Below are 18,213 nucleotides of genomic sequence, written 5' to 3'. Positions count from 1 at the left end.
CAGAAATAATTTTCAGTGATCAATTTTTTTTTATCAGAATTTGTATATGTGGTGCCAAATATTAAACTCTATTAACTTATATTTCTTTTTCGTGATGCTTTGTAAAATCACACGGCAAGTAAAAAAATTTTAACTTTAAATGGAGGCCTATATTATAGGCCTACTGTACGTTAGTTAAATATGAAGCAACGTAAAGGCCCGCAGTTTACACTACGTCTCTATCACTACTCATTAAAGGTTATCTACAATATGACCCTGTAAACTTTTGTTGAAGAATTCATCGTAACAATCATTTGAAGTACTTTAGTAAATAATAAAATCAATGGAACATGGAGATAAGGATGGGGCAACGCCGAAGAAAAGACGCGACTCAATGACGTCACAGCAGGTCATTATAATCAATACCGTACTGTATTATACGGAAGCAGAGGCTTTACAACCAGCAGGCAGAGAACACATCGGAGCTAACAAGCTGAGACTGCAATAAGTGAGTATTTACTTATATAAATATGTGTCTGTGAATCAAACATATGATTATAGTATAGTCTTAGAGCATAGTGATACGAGGAGAGTCACCCATAGTCCGTTGGACAATCCGTCAACATTATTTGATTAGCTCTAATATGCCGTCAAAATTATTGTTATAGCTGTAGCTATACAACATCGGCTCATACAGGATGTTTGCATCTACCTTGCAATGTTAGTTGTTTCAAAATGTTCTGGTTATTTTGCATTTTCCTCGATGCATTAATCACGAGCATAGACCTAGGCGGTTAGTTACGGCGGTTTTCAAATAATTAAAAGGGCATTGGTACAAATATTGAAGTATATTATGGGTGTCATGATTAATTCCAAAAACTGAGTTATCTCACTATAGAGATATTGTAATGAACTATAGGCCTAATATCTATGATCTCTCTATAAATTCTACTATACAATGAGGCATAGGCCTACGTATCATTTACGAAACAAATCACATCTCATAAACATATAATGCAATCATTAACATAACGAGCTAAGTACAAACAAGTTTTGTAAGTACAGTCGTGTCGACCGGACGATACCCACAATATCAAGGCATTTTAATTGGATTAGAATTCATCCGGTTTAATGTTCATTTATGAATTCATTCATGAAGAACGATCTGTTAGTGCATTAAATATTATGTAGATAGAGGTACAGGAAAGGAAGTGCTAAGGTAAGCGTGGTTCCCACTAGCGACGCAACGCAAGGACGTAATGCAAGGACGTAACGCAACGCAAGTGAATTTACCAATCACAAGCGATGGCTTATTCGGTTTTGATTGCCAACTGTCTATAACTTCGCTTGTCATTGGTTAAAACGCTTGCGTTGCGTTTACGTCCTTGCGTTACGTTCTAGTGGGAACCAAGCTTTAGCGCAAAATTCTCTCTCTGAATTCATTCAACGATCTGTTAGCTGTTCAAGCATTAATTATGTAGAGGTAGGCCTACAGGAAAGGCAGTGCTAAGTTATTTAAGTTCTGACTAGGACGCACCGTAAAGCTTGGTTCCCACTAGAACGTAACGCAAGGACGTAAACGCAACGCAAGCGTTTTAACCAATGACAAGCGAAGTTATAGACAGTTAGCAATCACAAGCGAATAAGCCATCGCTTGTGATTGGTCAATTCACTTGCGTTGCGTTACGTCACGTCCTTGTGTTGCGTCGCTAGTGGGAACCACGCTTAAACGCAACGCAAGCGAGTTGACCAATGACAAGCGACACTTTGAATAATCCATCACTTGTGCCTGGTCAATGCGTGGTTCCTACTAGAGAAGCAACACAGCGAAGTAACGCAACGTAATGGATTTGACCAATCACAAGCGATGAATTATTCGAACTGTAGCTTGTCATTGGTCAACTGTGTCTACGTCCTTGCGTTGCGTCCTAGTGAGAACCAAGCTTTACGTTGCGTTACGTCCTTGCGTTGCGTCCTAGTGGGAGCCAATCATAAGTGCGCGTACAACGCATATGCACAATTAAGTTTAGCTGGGACAATATCTGGAAAATGGCAGTCATCAAAGCAGAGTTATTTTAACTGGCATGAAATGCACTTTGGTCCAGATAATAATTAAACCAGTTGTTATAAATTATGATAATTTATTAGAAACTGGTCTATATGTGTAATATGGGGATTACCACAAATTAATCAATATTTTACCACTAATTTTACATATTTTCTCTCTCTCTCTCTTTCCCCGAAGAGAATGATAATTTTCGATCTCATTTTTCATCATCCAGGCTTCATTATAATATTCAATTAAATACCTTTTCATGGATGCCTGCCTTTAGTCTAGGCAAACATCACAGAATTATGAAAATAATGATGGGCCATTGTTACTATGGTTTTGTTTACGCTTGGAATTAAGATTTCGCATTATGTTTGCTTCGTTGATGTTCAATTTAATTTGCATCATTGTCGTGAATCCTTTTTGTCAAAAGAATGGTCGGAGAAGATCGTTAAGAATCCTGCTTTCACAATTTATAAAATTCTTGCTCACTAAACACACCACTGTTTCTTATATCATCCTTATAGTACCACAAGTGACGTAACGCAGGCCCGATGCCCTGTTTTAGGAAGACCCCAAGTGGCCTCGGGCGTTTTTTAAAATCCCTTTTCGACATGATATTTTAGGCCTAATGCCTGTATTTTCCTCTGGACACTACTCAGAGATCCCCCACCCCATAAGCTCCGGGGCCCCTGCGTTTAGCCAGTGAGCGCTGATAGTCGTTAGGCCTACGTCATTGCCTACCAACCCCACTGAGCAATTCTACACGGCAGGACGATGATACGTTAAATAGATATTATTTTAAAGACATGCTCCAACAACTGTGGAAAAAACAAGTTTCGCCTTACTAAACGCAAACAACACGCTCTGTTGGTCGCCCGATCATTTTCAATTTAGCTCTTATTAAACAAGACAGACAGAGTTAGGGTAATTCAAATATTAAAACTACTTTTAAAAGTATTGTAAGACAGACTAGGCTCGAAACTAAACTGAAACAAAAAGGGGAAAATGTAATACTCGCAGCCAATCCAACCTCTTTTCAAGGGACAATGTATTATTCAAAGGTTCTATGCATTCAATTGTATTATATGCGGGTGGTATTTACAACCTTCAGGTGTTATAAGTATATAGTAGTGGCCCAATCATTTTCCAACAATGGGGGGACATAAAGCGAATTAACGAGCCAATTGCTTTAGGTAGTACATTATTAGGCCTATATGGATTTGTCGTTTTTTTTCTCCAAAACTCAATATAAAGAATTTAACGCACACGAAGGTCTATTCATGATAAAGAGTTAGTCTAGGGCTGACCTAGAATCTATTGATTTTATAGAACAAAATGTATTGACTGACGTACGTGTATATAGGATCATGAATGGGTCGATCAGGTGTTGAACAACTAGACCTGCTAGGCCTACTACACGTAGTGTAAATACACCCTAATATGATTTCCAAAACATTGTATAATGTTATAACTTGTTTCAAATGCACAACCAAGAAACCGGAGTTTATTTAATTAATTTATTTTATTTAAAAACATATTTAGACAGGATAAAAACATATCAGGTATATTGCACCTTCACATATATGGTCCTGTTTTTTAGAGAAATGTATTAAAAACAATTATAAAAAGACACAAATAATAAAACTTTAAAATCACAATACAAAGACAAAAAATATTTACAATGCTATTATTATCCTTGCATATAATTGAATTTTAAAAAGTCGATATTTTAGTTATTCTTTAAAAAATCTCTGTAGACCTAAATATATCAAATGCCATTTGGAATTGTCGGTACTTCAATATCCTTATTTGAGAACCACGTACATAAATGCAATGGAGTACTAACTCCATGAATGCACTTCACCGGCTTGTTCATCGTCGCTATGGAAACTGTAAATATTTACCTTAAGTTTTGTTATTTTATTAAGTGATCTGATAGCACGCTGATACCACCAAATGCTTTGATATATACGCCTCATTGTTGGCAATAGTAGATTATTGTATTTCGCGAACAATGAATTAAAATAACAAAAGCATTATTTAAAATGTAACAGTTAATCCGTACACTGTGTCCTGAATCAACGTAACCAAAGAGACGCTCATAATCCGTTATTTTTTTACGAATGCAACGATAATTATGGAGCCTAAGTCATGGTAAAATAACGTTAAACTTATATGAAATAATGGTAAACTGGATGTCAACCACTAGACTAGCTTCTAGCCCGTAATTAGTAAAGAACAATATTTTGTCACATATGGCGTTTCATACGTATAATATAATACTGTACTCGCAATTACAGACAAAATCGAGGACTATTAGTAATTACATAAAAAAGGCAATAACTACAAACTTGGGCCAAGTCTAGTCAACCACTAGCTTTATCGTTTGTTAGATACCCATAGGCTATTTACAATTAATTTGAAATACTATATTTGAATCAGTCATTTTGTTAATTGATTGTGTTGTACTTTTTGTCAAAAGTGCAAGTGACCTCTTGAGAATTCTTTCGGCGATGATAGTCAGGTGAAAATTATTTGCTTATTTCTAGTTGATTAAACGCAACTACATTAATGTTTTTTCAAGTAAGTTTTTCAAGGGATGTTCATGTTTGGTTTCAGCCTAAATTGTATAATAATATCCGTTATTAATTCGTTTTTCAGCGATTTTACGCACTACTACGATCTTGTTAATTCTCATTTAAAAAAATAAAAATGAATGTCTTTTTTTCTTAACTTCACCCATCCGTTAAATTCTATCGTTTTTCAATTTTATTTACTGCAGATTTTTGTTAACAACTTTAGTAATTCTTTACCAAACAAAATGGCCACTCTAAAACAAGTGTTCCAGGAATACGCCAGCTTTGGTCGTCAAGGAAAAACAGATGACATCACTAGCAAGAACTTTATGAAAATGATGAAAGAGAAGAAGCTATTGGATAAGAAGTTGAACAGCACTGAAGTTGACATGATATTTACGAAGTAAGTATAGTCGAGTGATATTCATGCATGTGTGGGTGGTCATATATTGGATGGAATGAGAGACGGAAAATATGTACGGGTGGCAGAAAATCTACACGGGTGGCGGAAAATGTGCACGGGTGGTGGAAAATGCTTGCACGGGTGGCGGAAAATGTTTGCACGGGTGGCGGAAAATGTTTGCACGGGTACCGGAACATTTTTGCACGGATGGTGGAAAGTATGCACGGGTGGTGGAAAATGTGCACGGGCGGCGGAACATTTTTGCACGGGTGGTGGAAAATGTGCACAGGTGCCGGAAAATGTTGAAGGGTGCCGGAAAATGTGCACAGGTGCCGGAAAATGTTGAAGGGTGCCGGAAAATGAGCACGGGTGCCAGAATTGGCACGGGTGGCAGAACATTTGCACGGGTGGTGGAAAATTTGCACGGGTGGTGAAAAATTTGCACAGGTGCCGGAAAATGTGAACGGGTGCCGGAATTGGCACGGGTGGCAGAACATTTGCACGGGTGGCAGAACATTTGCACGGGTGGTGAAAAATTTGCAGGGGTGGTGGAAAATATGCACGGGTGCCGGAAAATGTGCACGGGTGGCGGAACTGGCACGGGTGGCGGAATTGGCACACAGGTGCCGGGAAATTTGCAGGGGTGGTGGAAAATATGCGCGAGTGCCGGAAATGTGCACGGATGCGGGAAAATGTGCACGGTGGCGGAATTGGCACGGGTGATGGAATTGGTATGGATACGCGCTAGCATTTATTTATTTATTTTTATTTTCTGTGTTATAGATCAAAAGGAGGACCAGGAAATAAGGTGTTGACATTTACACAATTTCAAAAAGCATTAGAATATGTTGCGAAATCCAAACTTGGCGACGACAACAAAGTTGATCAAATCATCGCCAAAATTGTCGCTGGAGGCGGACCAAGTACAGCCGGAACAACAGTGAGTACACTGAGAGTGGTTAGGGAAATGCCTGGACATAGTCTGGGTTCCAGACGGAGTTTTGCCTTATTAGTAAAAAATATAAATATTTTGGCACATATGGCGTTTCATACGTATACTACTTGTGCTTGTAAACTCCTATTTTCAGACAAAAATCGAAACGTCGTCTGGTGGACTAACATAAAAAAGACAATAAATACAGACTTGGGGCAAGTCTAGCTAGTTCTATTATTGAGAAATAAGGTTGGGCAAATGCCGAGAATGTAGCAATGGGATGATTATACAGTTTTGTGTAATTTTACCGGCTTGTTCATTGTCGCTATGGAAACTGTAAATATTTACCTTTAGTTATGTTATCACGCTGCTGCTCTACGTCACAAGAGATGACTCATTTTTTAGCTGAAAGCAAGCAGCAGTTATAGTACTAGACACTGACGTTTTTGCTAAAATGGAAACTCGCCTATAATTTATAGGTCCCAGCTGCTGGACCCAAAAAACGTCTGGGAAAAGAGTCTATTAGGACATGTCATGCTAAAATTACAAATCCCAAAGCATTTCTGGTATTTATGAGTCCCATTTTACTATAATACTGTAATTCGCTGTCAGATAATCATTGAATTATTATCAAAACAGTCTATTAAAGTTTTTGTTTGTAATAGGATACTTCACACTTGAAGTATCTAGGCGTGATGAAGTGACTTGGCCTTAGCAATAAAATAAACTAAAGTAAAGAAATTGAGTCTGTGTTTCATATCAAAGTTATTCACTTCTGTAACAAAAAAAATATTATTTATTCACGTATAAAAAGAGAAAAGAAACGTTTAATATACGTATCTTTAAAACTGTTACGTCAATAAGCGAGCAGCGTTTTTTGTAAGAAATATTTCTTGTTTTATAAGTGATCTGATACCACCAAATTCTTTGATATATATGTTAGCAATAGTAGATTATATTGTATTTCTAGTTTTATTATTGAGATTTAAGATTGGTCAAATGCCGAGAATGTAGCAATGCGATGATTATACAGTTTTGTGTAATTTTAATTTAATTTTTGTTTTAATTAGGGAACGTCTAAAACAGGCGGTGTAGCTAAAATGACGGACGCAAGTCAGTACACAGGCAGTCATAAAGAAAGATTCGACGCAGAGGGTAAAGGAAAAGGCTTAGACGGTCGAAAAGATCGACCGGCCAACGACGGCTATGTACAAGGCTACAAAGAAAAGGATACGTATGAGAAAAAATGAGCACGTGACCAATTACCACCTACGGAGGCTCAAATTGACTTTCAAAATAGTTTACACTTTGAATGGCACTTTTAAGCTTTCGTAACTTATAATTATCTAATCATGGAGGTTACTGTTTATCACGCATGCGCAGTAGTCGGTTATTACTGTAGTGCGTTTTCCTTTCACTGTCTTTCAATCTTCTATTCATATCTAACACTGAATTTCTATAATGCTTGGTTCCCACTAGAGACGCAACACAAGGACGTAACGCAACGTAAGTGAGTTCAATCACAAGCGATGGATTACTTGAACTGTCGCTTGTCATTGGTCAACTCGCTTAAAGCGTGGTTCCCACTAGCAACGCAACACAGGGACGTAACGGCAACGCAAGTGAATTGACCAATCACAAGCGATGGCTTATTCGCTTGTGATTGCTAACTGTCTATAACTTTGCTTGTCATTGGTTAAAACGCTTGCGTTGCGTTTACGTCCTTGCGTTACGTTCTAATGGGAACCAAGCTTTCCCACTAGCGACGCAACGCAAGGACATAACGCAACGCAAGTGAATTGACCAATCACAAGCGATGGCTTATTCGCTTGTGATTGCTAACTGTCTATAACTTCTCTTGTCACCTATCTGATAGGACAGTGATTAATTCACTATTGGTAATCCTTGGCCACCTTGCCTAAAGACATAAAATAAAATAAAATAAATAAAATAATTGGTTAAAACGCTTGCGTTGCGTTTACGTCCTTGCGTTACGTTCTAGTGAGAACCAAGCTTTAGTTGCGTTTACGTTCTTGCGTTACGTCCTAGTGGGAATCAAGCTTAAGTCTAAAAATGTTTTTATAATCTAGTAAGTAATTTGATTGAATTGTAAATGAGATATTTGACTTGAAAATAGTGATATTTATTCATGGAGTATTTAGTTAGTGTTTAGTGTTCAATTCTGCTGTGTGATTTTTTTGTTTACGATTTAAAACTATTAATTACAATATTAATTGATTAAGCTTGGTTCCTACTAGAGACACAACGCAAGGACGTACGCTCAATGTGATTTGACCAATCAAAAAAGCGATGTTATTCACTCTGTCGCTTGTCATTGGTTAACTCGCTTGCGTTGCGTCCTAGTTGGAACCACGGTTAAATCTTATACTTGGTTTAAACTAAATAAATACTAAAATAAAAACAGTAACAAATAATAAAAAATTTTACAATCGTTCCCGTCAGCGGAACGAAATTGACATAGTAATTTTAAAAAATAGCTTACGTATTACAATAATTATATAGCTCTCCATATGTTGAAATACAGAAACAATTGTTTTACGATGTAAATAGACTAGGTAATAAAATATAAAAATCTTGCAAAAATTGTATCGTTACAGTTATCGTTATCGTTACAGTTATCGTTATCGTTACAGTTATCGTTATCGTTACAGTTATCGTTATCGTTACAGTTATTTGTTATCTAGATAAAACGAAGATGTCTTAAATAAAAGTAACAGTAGCAATAATACAATATGCATGAGATGGCGGATTCAGGAGTTTGCAAATAGAGATACTGGCCAAAATGACGTGCTAAATATTCTACCCTTTGATTGGGTTCAACTTTTCGACCAATCGTGGATGGATAGCATCCTAGTGGGAACCAAGTTTAAACAAGGCAATCGAACAACAGGATGCTGAGCTCCGGAGATCAATAGGATTATCTTTGCCTGCGATACGATCAGTTCTCCGCGCCCTTTAAACAGACACTGCGCTGCGGATAATTGTACTGTCCAGACACACAAGCTCAAAGGACTGTTACGAGCTCCTATCTTGGCAAGGCGAGTTCAGTGTCCTGTTGTTAGATTGTCTTGGTTTAATTTAAAATAGTAAATGGAAGTTAATCGAATGATGTCTATTAGACAGACATCGAAGATGCTCATACAACAATGCATTTACCAAATTAATAATTGAAAGCAAAATCAAACAAATAACATCGTCCATCGCTGCGATCTTTGCTATGGAAACTGAAATCAACATATGAAATCATATTCATTAGCAGACTATTATTATTTCGCGGCTCGAAATCAACCTATTTCAACACGCGTACCAATTCTTCGGTAGCAGTCTTCTCTACGACACACAAAGTAAATACTATGAGGCTTAGAAAGGAGACATACATTCCGAAGCCTGGCTACCGAAAAACAGAAGAGATGAATTCTCTATCGAAAACCCTTGGCCAAGCCAAGCTATTTTCACATGGTTTAGTTGTAAAGTATTGTCTTACCTTAAGGTTGAGCCTACTGATGTACCGGTACAATACTATAGGTAGGCCTACGTCATTGCAGGTCTCTTGGCCAAGGATTACCGACTTGAACAACCACAGAAATGCTGAATGCGTATATAACATCTGTATTATGCAAATTAACTGCATTTTACAGAAGATTGTTCGTTGCATGTGTGGTCTAGCGACATGTTTCCACGCCATAGTAAAATGCGGGTCGCTGGTTCGAATCTATAAGTTTATCAAGGGTCTTTCACACCTGTTCCGGTCCGGCAAATCGAACGTCAATGTTTCGTTTTCACGCGGATACGGACATATCGATTATCGGCGCATAGCCGCGTGTAACGTCGTGAAAACGAAACATTGACGTTCGATTTGATTTGCCGGCGCCGGAACCGTGCCGGAACAAGTGTGAGATATTCTTTGTGTCTGTAAATCAGTATCAATATATCTATAGTTTAAAAACACAATTATATAAGCGTTATTTCCCTTAATATTATTCTCATTCATTACTTTATTAATTAGGCGACGACGGTCTTCCATACATTAAGTAGACTTACAAACATCATTTACATATTTAATTATAATGTGCGGGTTTTTTTTTCATTTTTTCCATCGACGATAGCTTTTAATATAACACAAGTACAGTAAAGTATGTTCACAATTTATTTAAATACTTCATAATTGATTAAATTATATATAATGCGTGTATTAAGGATATAAAAGTGGATGTTGAAAATGTAAAAAGATTTACGATAATATAAAACAAGGCATGCTAGCATTATTTACACGTAAAAATATATTAAATATAGGAATATATTAGGACACACATCAATCGTTAGTAATACAATTTCTACTACTGTATATGACATACACACAGAAAATTGTTGCCCTTTTGTAAAGGGACTTGGGACAAAATATACGGTTTTTAAATTAAAATTAGAGGAGGGTGTATTATTATATAATGCCTTAAACAAGTAAAACAAACTCACTCTCTCACTTAAGGCCCATTTACACTAGGACGATAACGATGGACGATAACAAAATATATAAAAATGCATTTTTTTTACATAAACAAAATAAATTAGAAAGGTTTTCGTTCTAGAACTATAGGATAATCATTTATGCTGTCTTTGATAAAAGTAATATTTTTAAAATTCCAATCAAATGACGTCATGATAAATAAAAACAATAAAATCGTATTGTCACGATATTATTGCTCTTACTAATCATGACGTCATTTGATTGGACGTGTGAAAATATCATTTTCATCAAAGGAAGAATAGAAGGTTATTCTATAGTTCTAGAATGAAAAGTTTTTATTTCTTTTGTTTTATGTATGAAAAATGCACATTTGTCTATTTATCGTCGATCGTTATCGTCCTAGTGTAAATGGGCCTTTACACTATACTGTAGGAGATGGAAGAGATGGGACGGAAAGGGGAGACGGGAGAGAGAGTGGGGGAGGGGTCTGGTCGTGGTCAGTGATGGGGATAGGCGATGGGAGGTGTACTAGTAGCTTGAGAGGCCAATTTTTTAAGTTTTACGAAAATAAGTAACCCTTTTTTGTCTATTTTTTAGCCCCTAGTTTAACTAAGGTAATGACCCGCCGGTAGAATTTATCACGTCAATAATTCACATGCATTTTCGCACTGTTTGCTATAGGCACCCCACATCATTGGATGATTTAAGTTTTATAAGATATAGAATATGATATAAAATCATTTGACATGGTCACACAAAGGCTATAAATATAATAAACTTTATGTGATGTGCCCATATATGGTAGTGACATGCTTAAATATGGTAGTGATATGCTTAAATAAGGTGGTGATATGACATCATCGTGTCCATATAATGGGCACATCACATTTTTTTCTCACATACAGTTTGATAGTGTAGACAGAGCTTTATGATATAAATAAACACATGACGGCTATGGGTTGAAGCAAAAATTATACTGCCAAAAAGAGAAAATGACCAATTCGCCAAACATTATCAGGTAAGAACATCGCCATTGTAACGCCTGGACGGGTCACTCATGAAACTACTGGACGATGGTCCTTGTGAGGTGGAATATTTTGGTATAATGTCCATTGTCCGTTTAAGCTCACTGTACGACCAATGAAGTTGTTTTACTTCGTTGCTATGACGATCTTTCGTTTCATTAAGTTCTTGAAGTAAATGATCATTTGTTGTAACTAAAGATCTAAAAAAATAAATAAAGATTAATAAAATCAGACTTTTAATAGGCCATTTTACAGTTTTAATAAAGTTATTCACTTCTGTAGAAAAAAAAATCAACAAAAATAATTATTTCACTTATAAAAAGACAAAAGAAATGGTTAATTTTAACCAAAAAACCACTGACCCGACAATTTACGGTTTGTTTTGCTTTAAATTAAAATTTTTTTAGGAAAATAATTTTTTTCGATCCCGTTTTTTTGTTAAAGTGAATAACTATTATGCGACATTAAAATTTGCATGAACAAAATAAATAAATTTGAATAAATTAGAATACATTTAAATAATACTAACTTATGGCTTTCCTGTAGCATGTTTGTAAGCTCCTGTAGTTGTGTGTAGTGTTTTAGCTGTAACCTCATCTTGTCTATTTCTCTCTGCAAGTTTTCATTTTCATCTTCTAATACACCTAAAATATCGATATTTAAATTTTATAAACACATTTATGCATAATGTAAGTAATTTGACCAATAACACTGCTTTTTTATTTTTAGCTGTTAGGTGCTCATTGTACTAAGCCTCAGCATGCATTTTTTTTGGCAGCGATTGCCTTTCATATGGGTAAGGTAAACAAAGTCTAATAATAATTAAGTTGTTAGGAGCTCATTGTACTAAGCCTTGGCATGTGTATTTTTGGCACCTATTGCCTTCCATATGGGTAAGATAAAGTCCCGTATTAAGCTGTTAGGAGTTCATTGTACTAAGCCATGGCATGTGTATTTTTGGCAGCTATTGCCTTCCATACATAAGTTCACACTTACTTATATGTTTGTTTTGTAATTCAGATGATTTTAAATCTTGTACTGTTGGTAGTGCTATACTTATTGACGACACTTGACCTTTTAAGACTTGGTTTTCTTCTTTTGCTTTGTTTAACTTTTCCTTTAAAACTTCCTAAAGAAAATCATCAAACGAACTTGTAATAATAAATAAATATGAATACATTTATTTTCTAACTTGGCACTTTTAAATGATTTGAACACAATACTCTGAAAATGAAAGTCAAGTATCTTACCACATCTTCCTGCGCCAACTGTAGAGCGTTCTGCAGGCCTTCGTGATTGATTTGATTCTGCGAGTGTTCTTTCACGGTGTTTGTGAGCTGCCCTCGTAGGCCGACATTCTCTTGAGCAAATTTAGCGAGATCCTTCTGGTACATGTCGGCTTTATGTTGGCTGTCTGCTGTGACATCCGACACAAAGTTTGATAGCATTGTTCTTGCTTGACCTGCCCGCAAAATATTTATTATGAATAAATGTTTTTTTAGGTGAATAAATTGAAAATGATTTCAGAGTAGTAAATATGTTAAATATTTTTATTTTAACCACAAGGGCAAAAATAACTAATTAACATTACATTAAAGATGTATTGTCCCCCAAAAACATGAAAAATGAAAATTAATAAAATCAGACTTTAAATAGGCCATTTTGCAGTTTTAATAAAGTTATTCACTTCTGTAAAAAAAAAAAAGATTTTCTTATAAAAAGACAGAAGAAACGTTTAATTTTAACCAAAAACCATTGTCTGAGAGACAATTTGCTTTAAATTAATTTTTTTTTGGATACAGTTTTTGTTCAAAGTGCATAACTATTATGTGACATTACAAAATGTGAAAAAAAATTTTTTAGGGGGAGAATATTGTATATCTTTAATATTTTGTTATTATGTAATTTTAGCTGTCAGTGGTGTGCCCCAAGCGCTATGCCCCTGAACATTTACCTTGAAATAATGTAAAATTTACCTTGAAACTTCTGATGCTTGTGTAGAGACTTGGAACCATTCCAATATCTGTCAACAAGATTCAGAAACTTGACAAGGAATTCATCTGATACGCTATCGATTGAATTTTCTTTTTCCGAAGACGAAGACTGTAGTAAAAATTCTTTCTGTTAGTATTAAGCTCTGTCCACACTATCAAACTAGTTTGACAAAAAAAGTGTGATGTGCCCAAATATGGTAGTGATATGCACAAATATGGTAGTGATATGCACAAATATGGTAGTGTAAGGCTTTTAGTAAATCTTATTTCAATCTAACTCTTCATTGACACAATAAACTCATAAGTCTTACGTTCTCATTGGACGGCATTGAAACTGGTTTGTAGGTATCACGCTGCTCTGCTAAGAGCCTGCCCTCAACGGGCCTGTGACGTGGTGATGTCATTACCCTGTCATCTGGTATCCTATCAGACATCTCTGACAGCTGTAAGTGTGTCTGTTTGTCCTGGATGCTTGTAAACATCCTTGGATTTGGTGGAATATTACGCCTGGAATCGGTTTCAGTGGATTCTAAAAAAAAATAAATATGATAAAAAGAAAACCAATTACGCACATAAATGACCATGACACAAATGTAAACTCGATTCCTAGTGCTGTATCTCAACATACTATCTTTTTCATAGTATGATAGGAATATTTGGTAACACAGCATCTCATTTATATCACATGTGGTGGCTGTATCATGTAAGGTCAGGTTAAGGGTTAGGTTACTCTAGATACATGTGAAACACATGTGATGTTGTATTACCTAATATTCCTGTGATACTTCAGAAATAGATACAGTACCGAGAATTGGCTGAACTTACTAGGGTTAGGTGTAAAATGTCCAGTAGTTTTATACGACGTGTAAGCGTCGGTTTCATCTGTAAACTTAAGGTTAGGATCGCCAAGTTGTGTTTCTCTAGGCCCAATGTCATCTTGAAACTGCACTCTGGTACGCTGTCTACTAGGACTATGAGGCTTCACAGCCTGTGTAGTGCCTGAAATTTTTGTAAAAAGAGTTTTCAGTATTATTTTTTGCCAAATTATCGCTAAAGTATAATTTTTAACAAAATTACTAAACTCCAGTATCAGTTGTACCATAGTGTTTTGAAACAAGCAGAGCAGAGGTAAAATTAATTGTTAAGTTAGTCCATATGGCTCTCTTGGGCTAATGGTGTGATACTCACCTAAAGCTCTGTCTACACTATCAAACTAGTTTGACAAAAAAAGTGTGATGTGCGCAAATATGGTAGTGATATGCCCAAAAAATTATGGCAGTGATATGAGATCATCATGTCCATATATGGGCACCTAACATTTTTTTGTCACAAAAAAGTTTGACAGGTTCATATTTTACTTTTATGTAATAAATACCTTGGATGGGATGTTTTGAGTACAGATGGCTGTCTCTTTCTATCTCTCTACAATGCTCTACATCTTCATAACCACCATACAACCCTTCCCTACTGTAGGACTCCCTGTCATGGAGGTCTCTACATTCAGTAGCCACAGCAGGCACAAGGCGTGACGGAGCAGGTGGTAACCCGACGTATGTGCCATAGCTGGAGAAGTTCTGATTATCTATAGTTGCATGCGTCTCTTTGCTAAATTGAATACCTTGTGAGAAAGAAATTGGCAGTAGAATTTATAAACTAGTTTCTCAAAATTTAAACAAACTATTTAAAATTTATAAAATTCAATTACTTTAAAAATAAACTTTGGTTGATGACATAGAAATTACAGATTCATTGAGTTATAATGACATTGGAATAATATAATAATAAAATGGATAACCTGTATTTGGATTTCGTTCATGGTGTTCGATTGATGGCGCTATAGCAGCAGATCCAGACAGATGCCTCGCTTGTCGGAGATCACCACCAGTTCTGGCGATCAGGTCCAACAACTCTGAATCATCATCCTCTACAACTGAAAATGTAAGGTTATATAAGAGAAATATCTCCTTCTTCTGAGAAAAAGGTAGGCTGATAATCAGTTTTAAGTAAGGAATAAGCTCCTAGAGATTTTGGGGCTAACAACTTAAGGCATTAGAAACATTTGTGACTTTAGACTTACTGAGCTCTAGAGTGTTAAGCTCTGTCTACACTATCAAACTTTATGTGACAAAAAAGTGTGATGTGTTTAAATATGGTAGTGATATGCCCAGATATGGTAGTGATATGACATCATCATGTCCATATATGGGCACATCATAGTGTAGACAGAGCTTAACACTCTAGAGCTCAGAAAGTCTAAAGTCACATATGTTCATTGACAAGTTTACTGGTAAACATTTACCTGATGTTTTCTTGCTCATCCCTCGTATATACTCGGCTCTCGGTTGCTGAACTCTTTCTGTTTTTGTTCTTAAGTTGTCTTCCCGAAAATGTTCTGTAAGCTCATTGGCCTAAAATAATTCAAAACAAATAATTATTTTAAGCGTCAACAAGCAACTGCTCTTTACTTTGTTTTTTCTCGCCTCTTACACTCCAAAAATAGTACTGCATGGCATAAATAGCTCTGTCTACACTATCAAACTTTATGTGACAAAAAATGTGATGTAGCCATATATGGACACGATGATGTCATATCACTACCATATTTAAGCATATCACTACCATATTTGGGCACATCACACTTTTTTGTCAAACTAGTTTGATAGTGCAGACAGAGCTTTACAGACAGTATTGTATTGTATAGAGTGGTGTTTACCTGTTCTGAATTGAAGTGAAGCAAAGCAGCTTTCCTTTCACTATCTCGCACAGAACGATCATCTGGTAACAAAAAGTAATTTATTATATTATTCATTCATTCGTTAAGTTATTATAGATTAATTCACTCATAATAATGAAGTATTAAATAAAAGATGCAAAGACAAATAAGCTGGTTTCACCACAACAAAATAACTACTAATAATTTCTGAAATATATATTTTAATTTAGCACGTCAAATTTCAGAATGAAACGTTTTTTTACCTAGCTTGCGGAGGTTCGGTAACATGTGCACAACGAACAGTCTGTAATCTGGTTCGTTCTTAGTGACTGGATTCAGTCTAAGATCCAACTCTTGCAGACGATTATTGTGACGAAGTAAAAACAGATCTTGTAAGCTTGAAATGTTATTATAATATCTACAGGTTACTAATTAAAGAAAACGTTTGCATTTTTGAATTTATTTATTTATACCGGACAACCTCTTCAGTCAAAGACTGGTCTCCCAGAGGGCCCAGTTATGATCAGTGGCTGTGTGTGTACTAGTACACCTGGGTAACCCCCTACTTGTCTCGAAAGATGTACTAGGTTCTTTAAAGTGTACATGAGCTAGATGTCACTGGACCTATGGTTTATAGTCCTTATCCTAGAAGACTCGTTCTACCACAAGAACCATGGAGCGAGTGAGCCTTGAATCCTTGCTGATGTTATGGCTACTTAATTACGGTTCCACCGTCTTAACCGCTTGAAACAACAACTATATAAACGAAATAAAGTATTCAAAGGCTAACATTAATAATGACGTAGACTTTCTATCATCATCTCTGCAAAAGATACAGGTTGAGTGTTTCAAGTACACTCAGATGGTCTAGGCCTTCTAAGCTTGTCAGTGAATTTCTTGATAGGTCTAAGTTCTTCAGCCTTTCAAAGCTCTGCAATGCAGTACCCAGGACAGTAATCTTCTCATGATAGCTTCCAGGAAGAGACAAAGACCGAACATCACCTTAAAAGAAAACAAAAATATTGTTAAAAAACAAATGCAACAATACTCAGCACTTTTAAACGAACATACGACTCGCACATAAAAACTATGAGAGGAGACAGCCTATTTCTATACGTACGAGTAATACTCTTTGCCTTCTTATTATTATTATTATTTATTGCCAAAAACCAGTTACAAACAAACAAAACACAGAAACTAAGGGAGTAGGCAGGCACATTATATTAGTAATAATAGTATAGCTCATTGTATTATTGAGGTATTGTATTAAATTATGCTGTAGTCTATGCTATCATATTTATTAAAAATAATCATTTATATTAATTAATATAAAATATAACAAATATATTATTATTAATAATTATTATATAAAAATAAAATATTATTAATTTATAATGAAATAATATTGAATTAAATAATTATTATATGTTATAAATTTTTTTAAATACAAACATTTTACATGTTAAAAAAGCCATTAATTCATGATTTTAGTTGCTAGGTAGGTCTAGGCCATCATTAACCTATGTATTGTACTACTACTACTAGTATGCCTCACTTCCTATCAAGGTCTAGGCCTAGTTGGTCCATGGAGGTTTATACCTCCATGGTTGGTCTGTGTGACGTGATTCGTGAACCTGCTGAGTTAGCCGCGATTGATCGTGTGAGATCTTCCTAGCCTAAAAAAATAAAGAGGCCTAGCATTTTTACTTGAAAGAAAAAAACGTGTAAGGTCATAAAAACAAACAAGTTAATAAATCAAAAGACAATATTGACATATTGTCAATAATAACTTGTGTAATATTCAACATTTACCAAGATGTTCGTAGTTTAATTTGACTCTTTCTCGCACCCACTTCTCCGTTGCCTCGACCGCCATTTTTCAAAGTTGAAACAAAAACGTTGACTCGACCATTTCAATGGAGGAAGGTTACATCGTGTTTTTCTAAGTGCTTCTTTTATTCTCCTTTAAGCTAAGTAATTATATTGTCAATTGATGTGTTATTCTCTCAATAGGAATAATAATTTTGATATTTTTGTACTTTTTTTTATC

General features: G+C 35.6%; 2 protein-coding genes across 3 annotated transcripts; one reads left to right on the top strand and one right to left on the bottom strand.

The window, feature by feature from the left end:
* Positions 1–395: 395 nt before the first annotated feature.
* LOC140057214 (tubulin polymerization-promoting protein family member 2-like) lies at positions 396–8,564 on the top strand. Of its 2 annotated transcripts, none has more exons than XM_072102775.1 (4): positions 396–487; positions 4,815–5,011; positions 5,795–5,951; positions 7,016–8,564. In XM_072102775.1, exons 2-4 carry the CDS (start codon positions 4,854–4,856, stop codon positions 7,193–7,195), a joined length of 495 nt encoding a protein of 164 aa, XP_071958876.1. In that variant the 5' UTR covers positions 396–487; positions 4,815–4,853; the 3' UTR covers positions 7,196–8,564. The 2 variants fall into 2 exon arrangements, with proteins under 2 accessions (XP_071958876.1, XP_071958878.1); XM_072102777.1 differs by having other exon boundaries at positions 430–487; positions 4,835–5,011.
* A 2,100-nt stretch (positions 8,565–10,664) lies between these two features.
* LOC140057524 (centrosomal protein of 72 kDa-like) lies at positions 10,665–18,039 on the bottom strand. Its single transcript, XM_072103222.1, has 14 exons — positions 17,976–18,039; positions 17,000–17,165; positions 16,427–16,581; positions 16,164–16,225; positions 15,750–15,858; positions 15,246–15,380; positions 14,826–15,068; positions 14,276–14,449; positions 13,762–13,979; positions 13,433–13,559; positions 12,707–12,918; positions 12,453–12,585; positions 11,986–12,100; positions 10,665–11,656 (listed from the first exon to the last, which is right to left on the bottom strand). The coding sequence occupies exons 1-14, from the start codon at positions 18,037–18,039 to the stop codon at positions 11,446–11,448; spliced, it is 2,124 nt and encodes a 707-aa protein (XP_071959323.1). The 3' UTR covers positions 10,665–11,445.
* Positions 18,040–18,213: the final 174 nt, after the last annotated feature.

This window comes from Antedon mediterranea, chromosome 8 (assembly GCF_964355755.1).
Source record: "Antedon mediterranea chromosome 8, ecAntMedi1.1, whole genome shotgun sequence".
NCBI classification, from domain to species: Eukaryota; Metazoa; Echinodermata; class Crinoidea; order Comatulida; family Antedonidae; genus Antedon; species Antedon mediterranea.
This window is presented reverse-complemented; position numbering and strand designations above follow the sequence as displayed.

Excerpts from the sequence above, each read along its gene's own strand:
- LOC140057524 (XM_072103222.1), bottom strand. The coding sequence starts at position 18,039 with ATGGCGGTCGAGGCAACGGAGAAGTGGGTGCGAGAAAGAGTCAAATTA. Across the intron at positions 15,859-16,163 it reads TTCACTTCAATTCAGAACAG|GCCAATGAGCTTACAGAACA; the intron begins GTAAACACCACT and ends GAATTATTTTAG. Across the intron at positions 12,101-12,452 it reads ATTACAAAACAAACATATAA|GTGTATTAGAAGATGAAAAT; the intron begins GTAAGTGTGAAC and ends TCGATATTTTAG.
- LOC140057214 (XM_072102775.1), top strand. The coding sequence starts at position 4,854 with ATGGCCACTCTAAAACAAGTGTTCCAGGAATACGCCAGCTTTGGTCGT. Across the intron at positions 5,012-5,794 it reads GTTGACATGATATTTACGAA|ATCAAAAGGAGGACCAGGAA; the intron begins GTAAGTATAGTC and ends TCTGTGTTATAG. Across the intron at positions 5,952-7,015 it reads CAAGTACAGCCGGAACAACA|GGAACGTCTAAAACAGGCGG; the intron begins GTGAGTACACTG and ends TGTTTTAATTAG.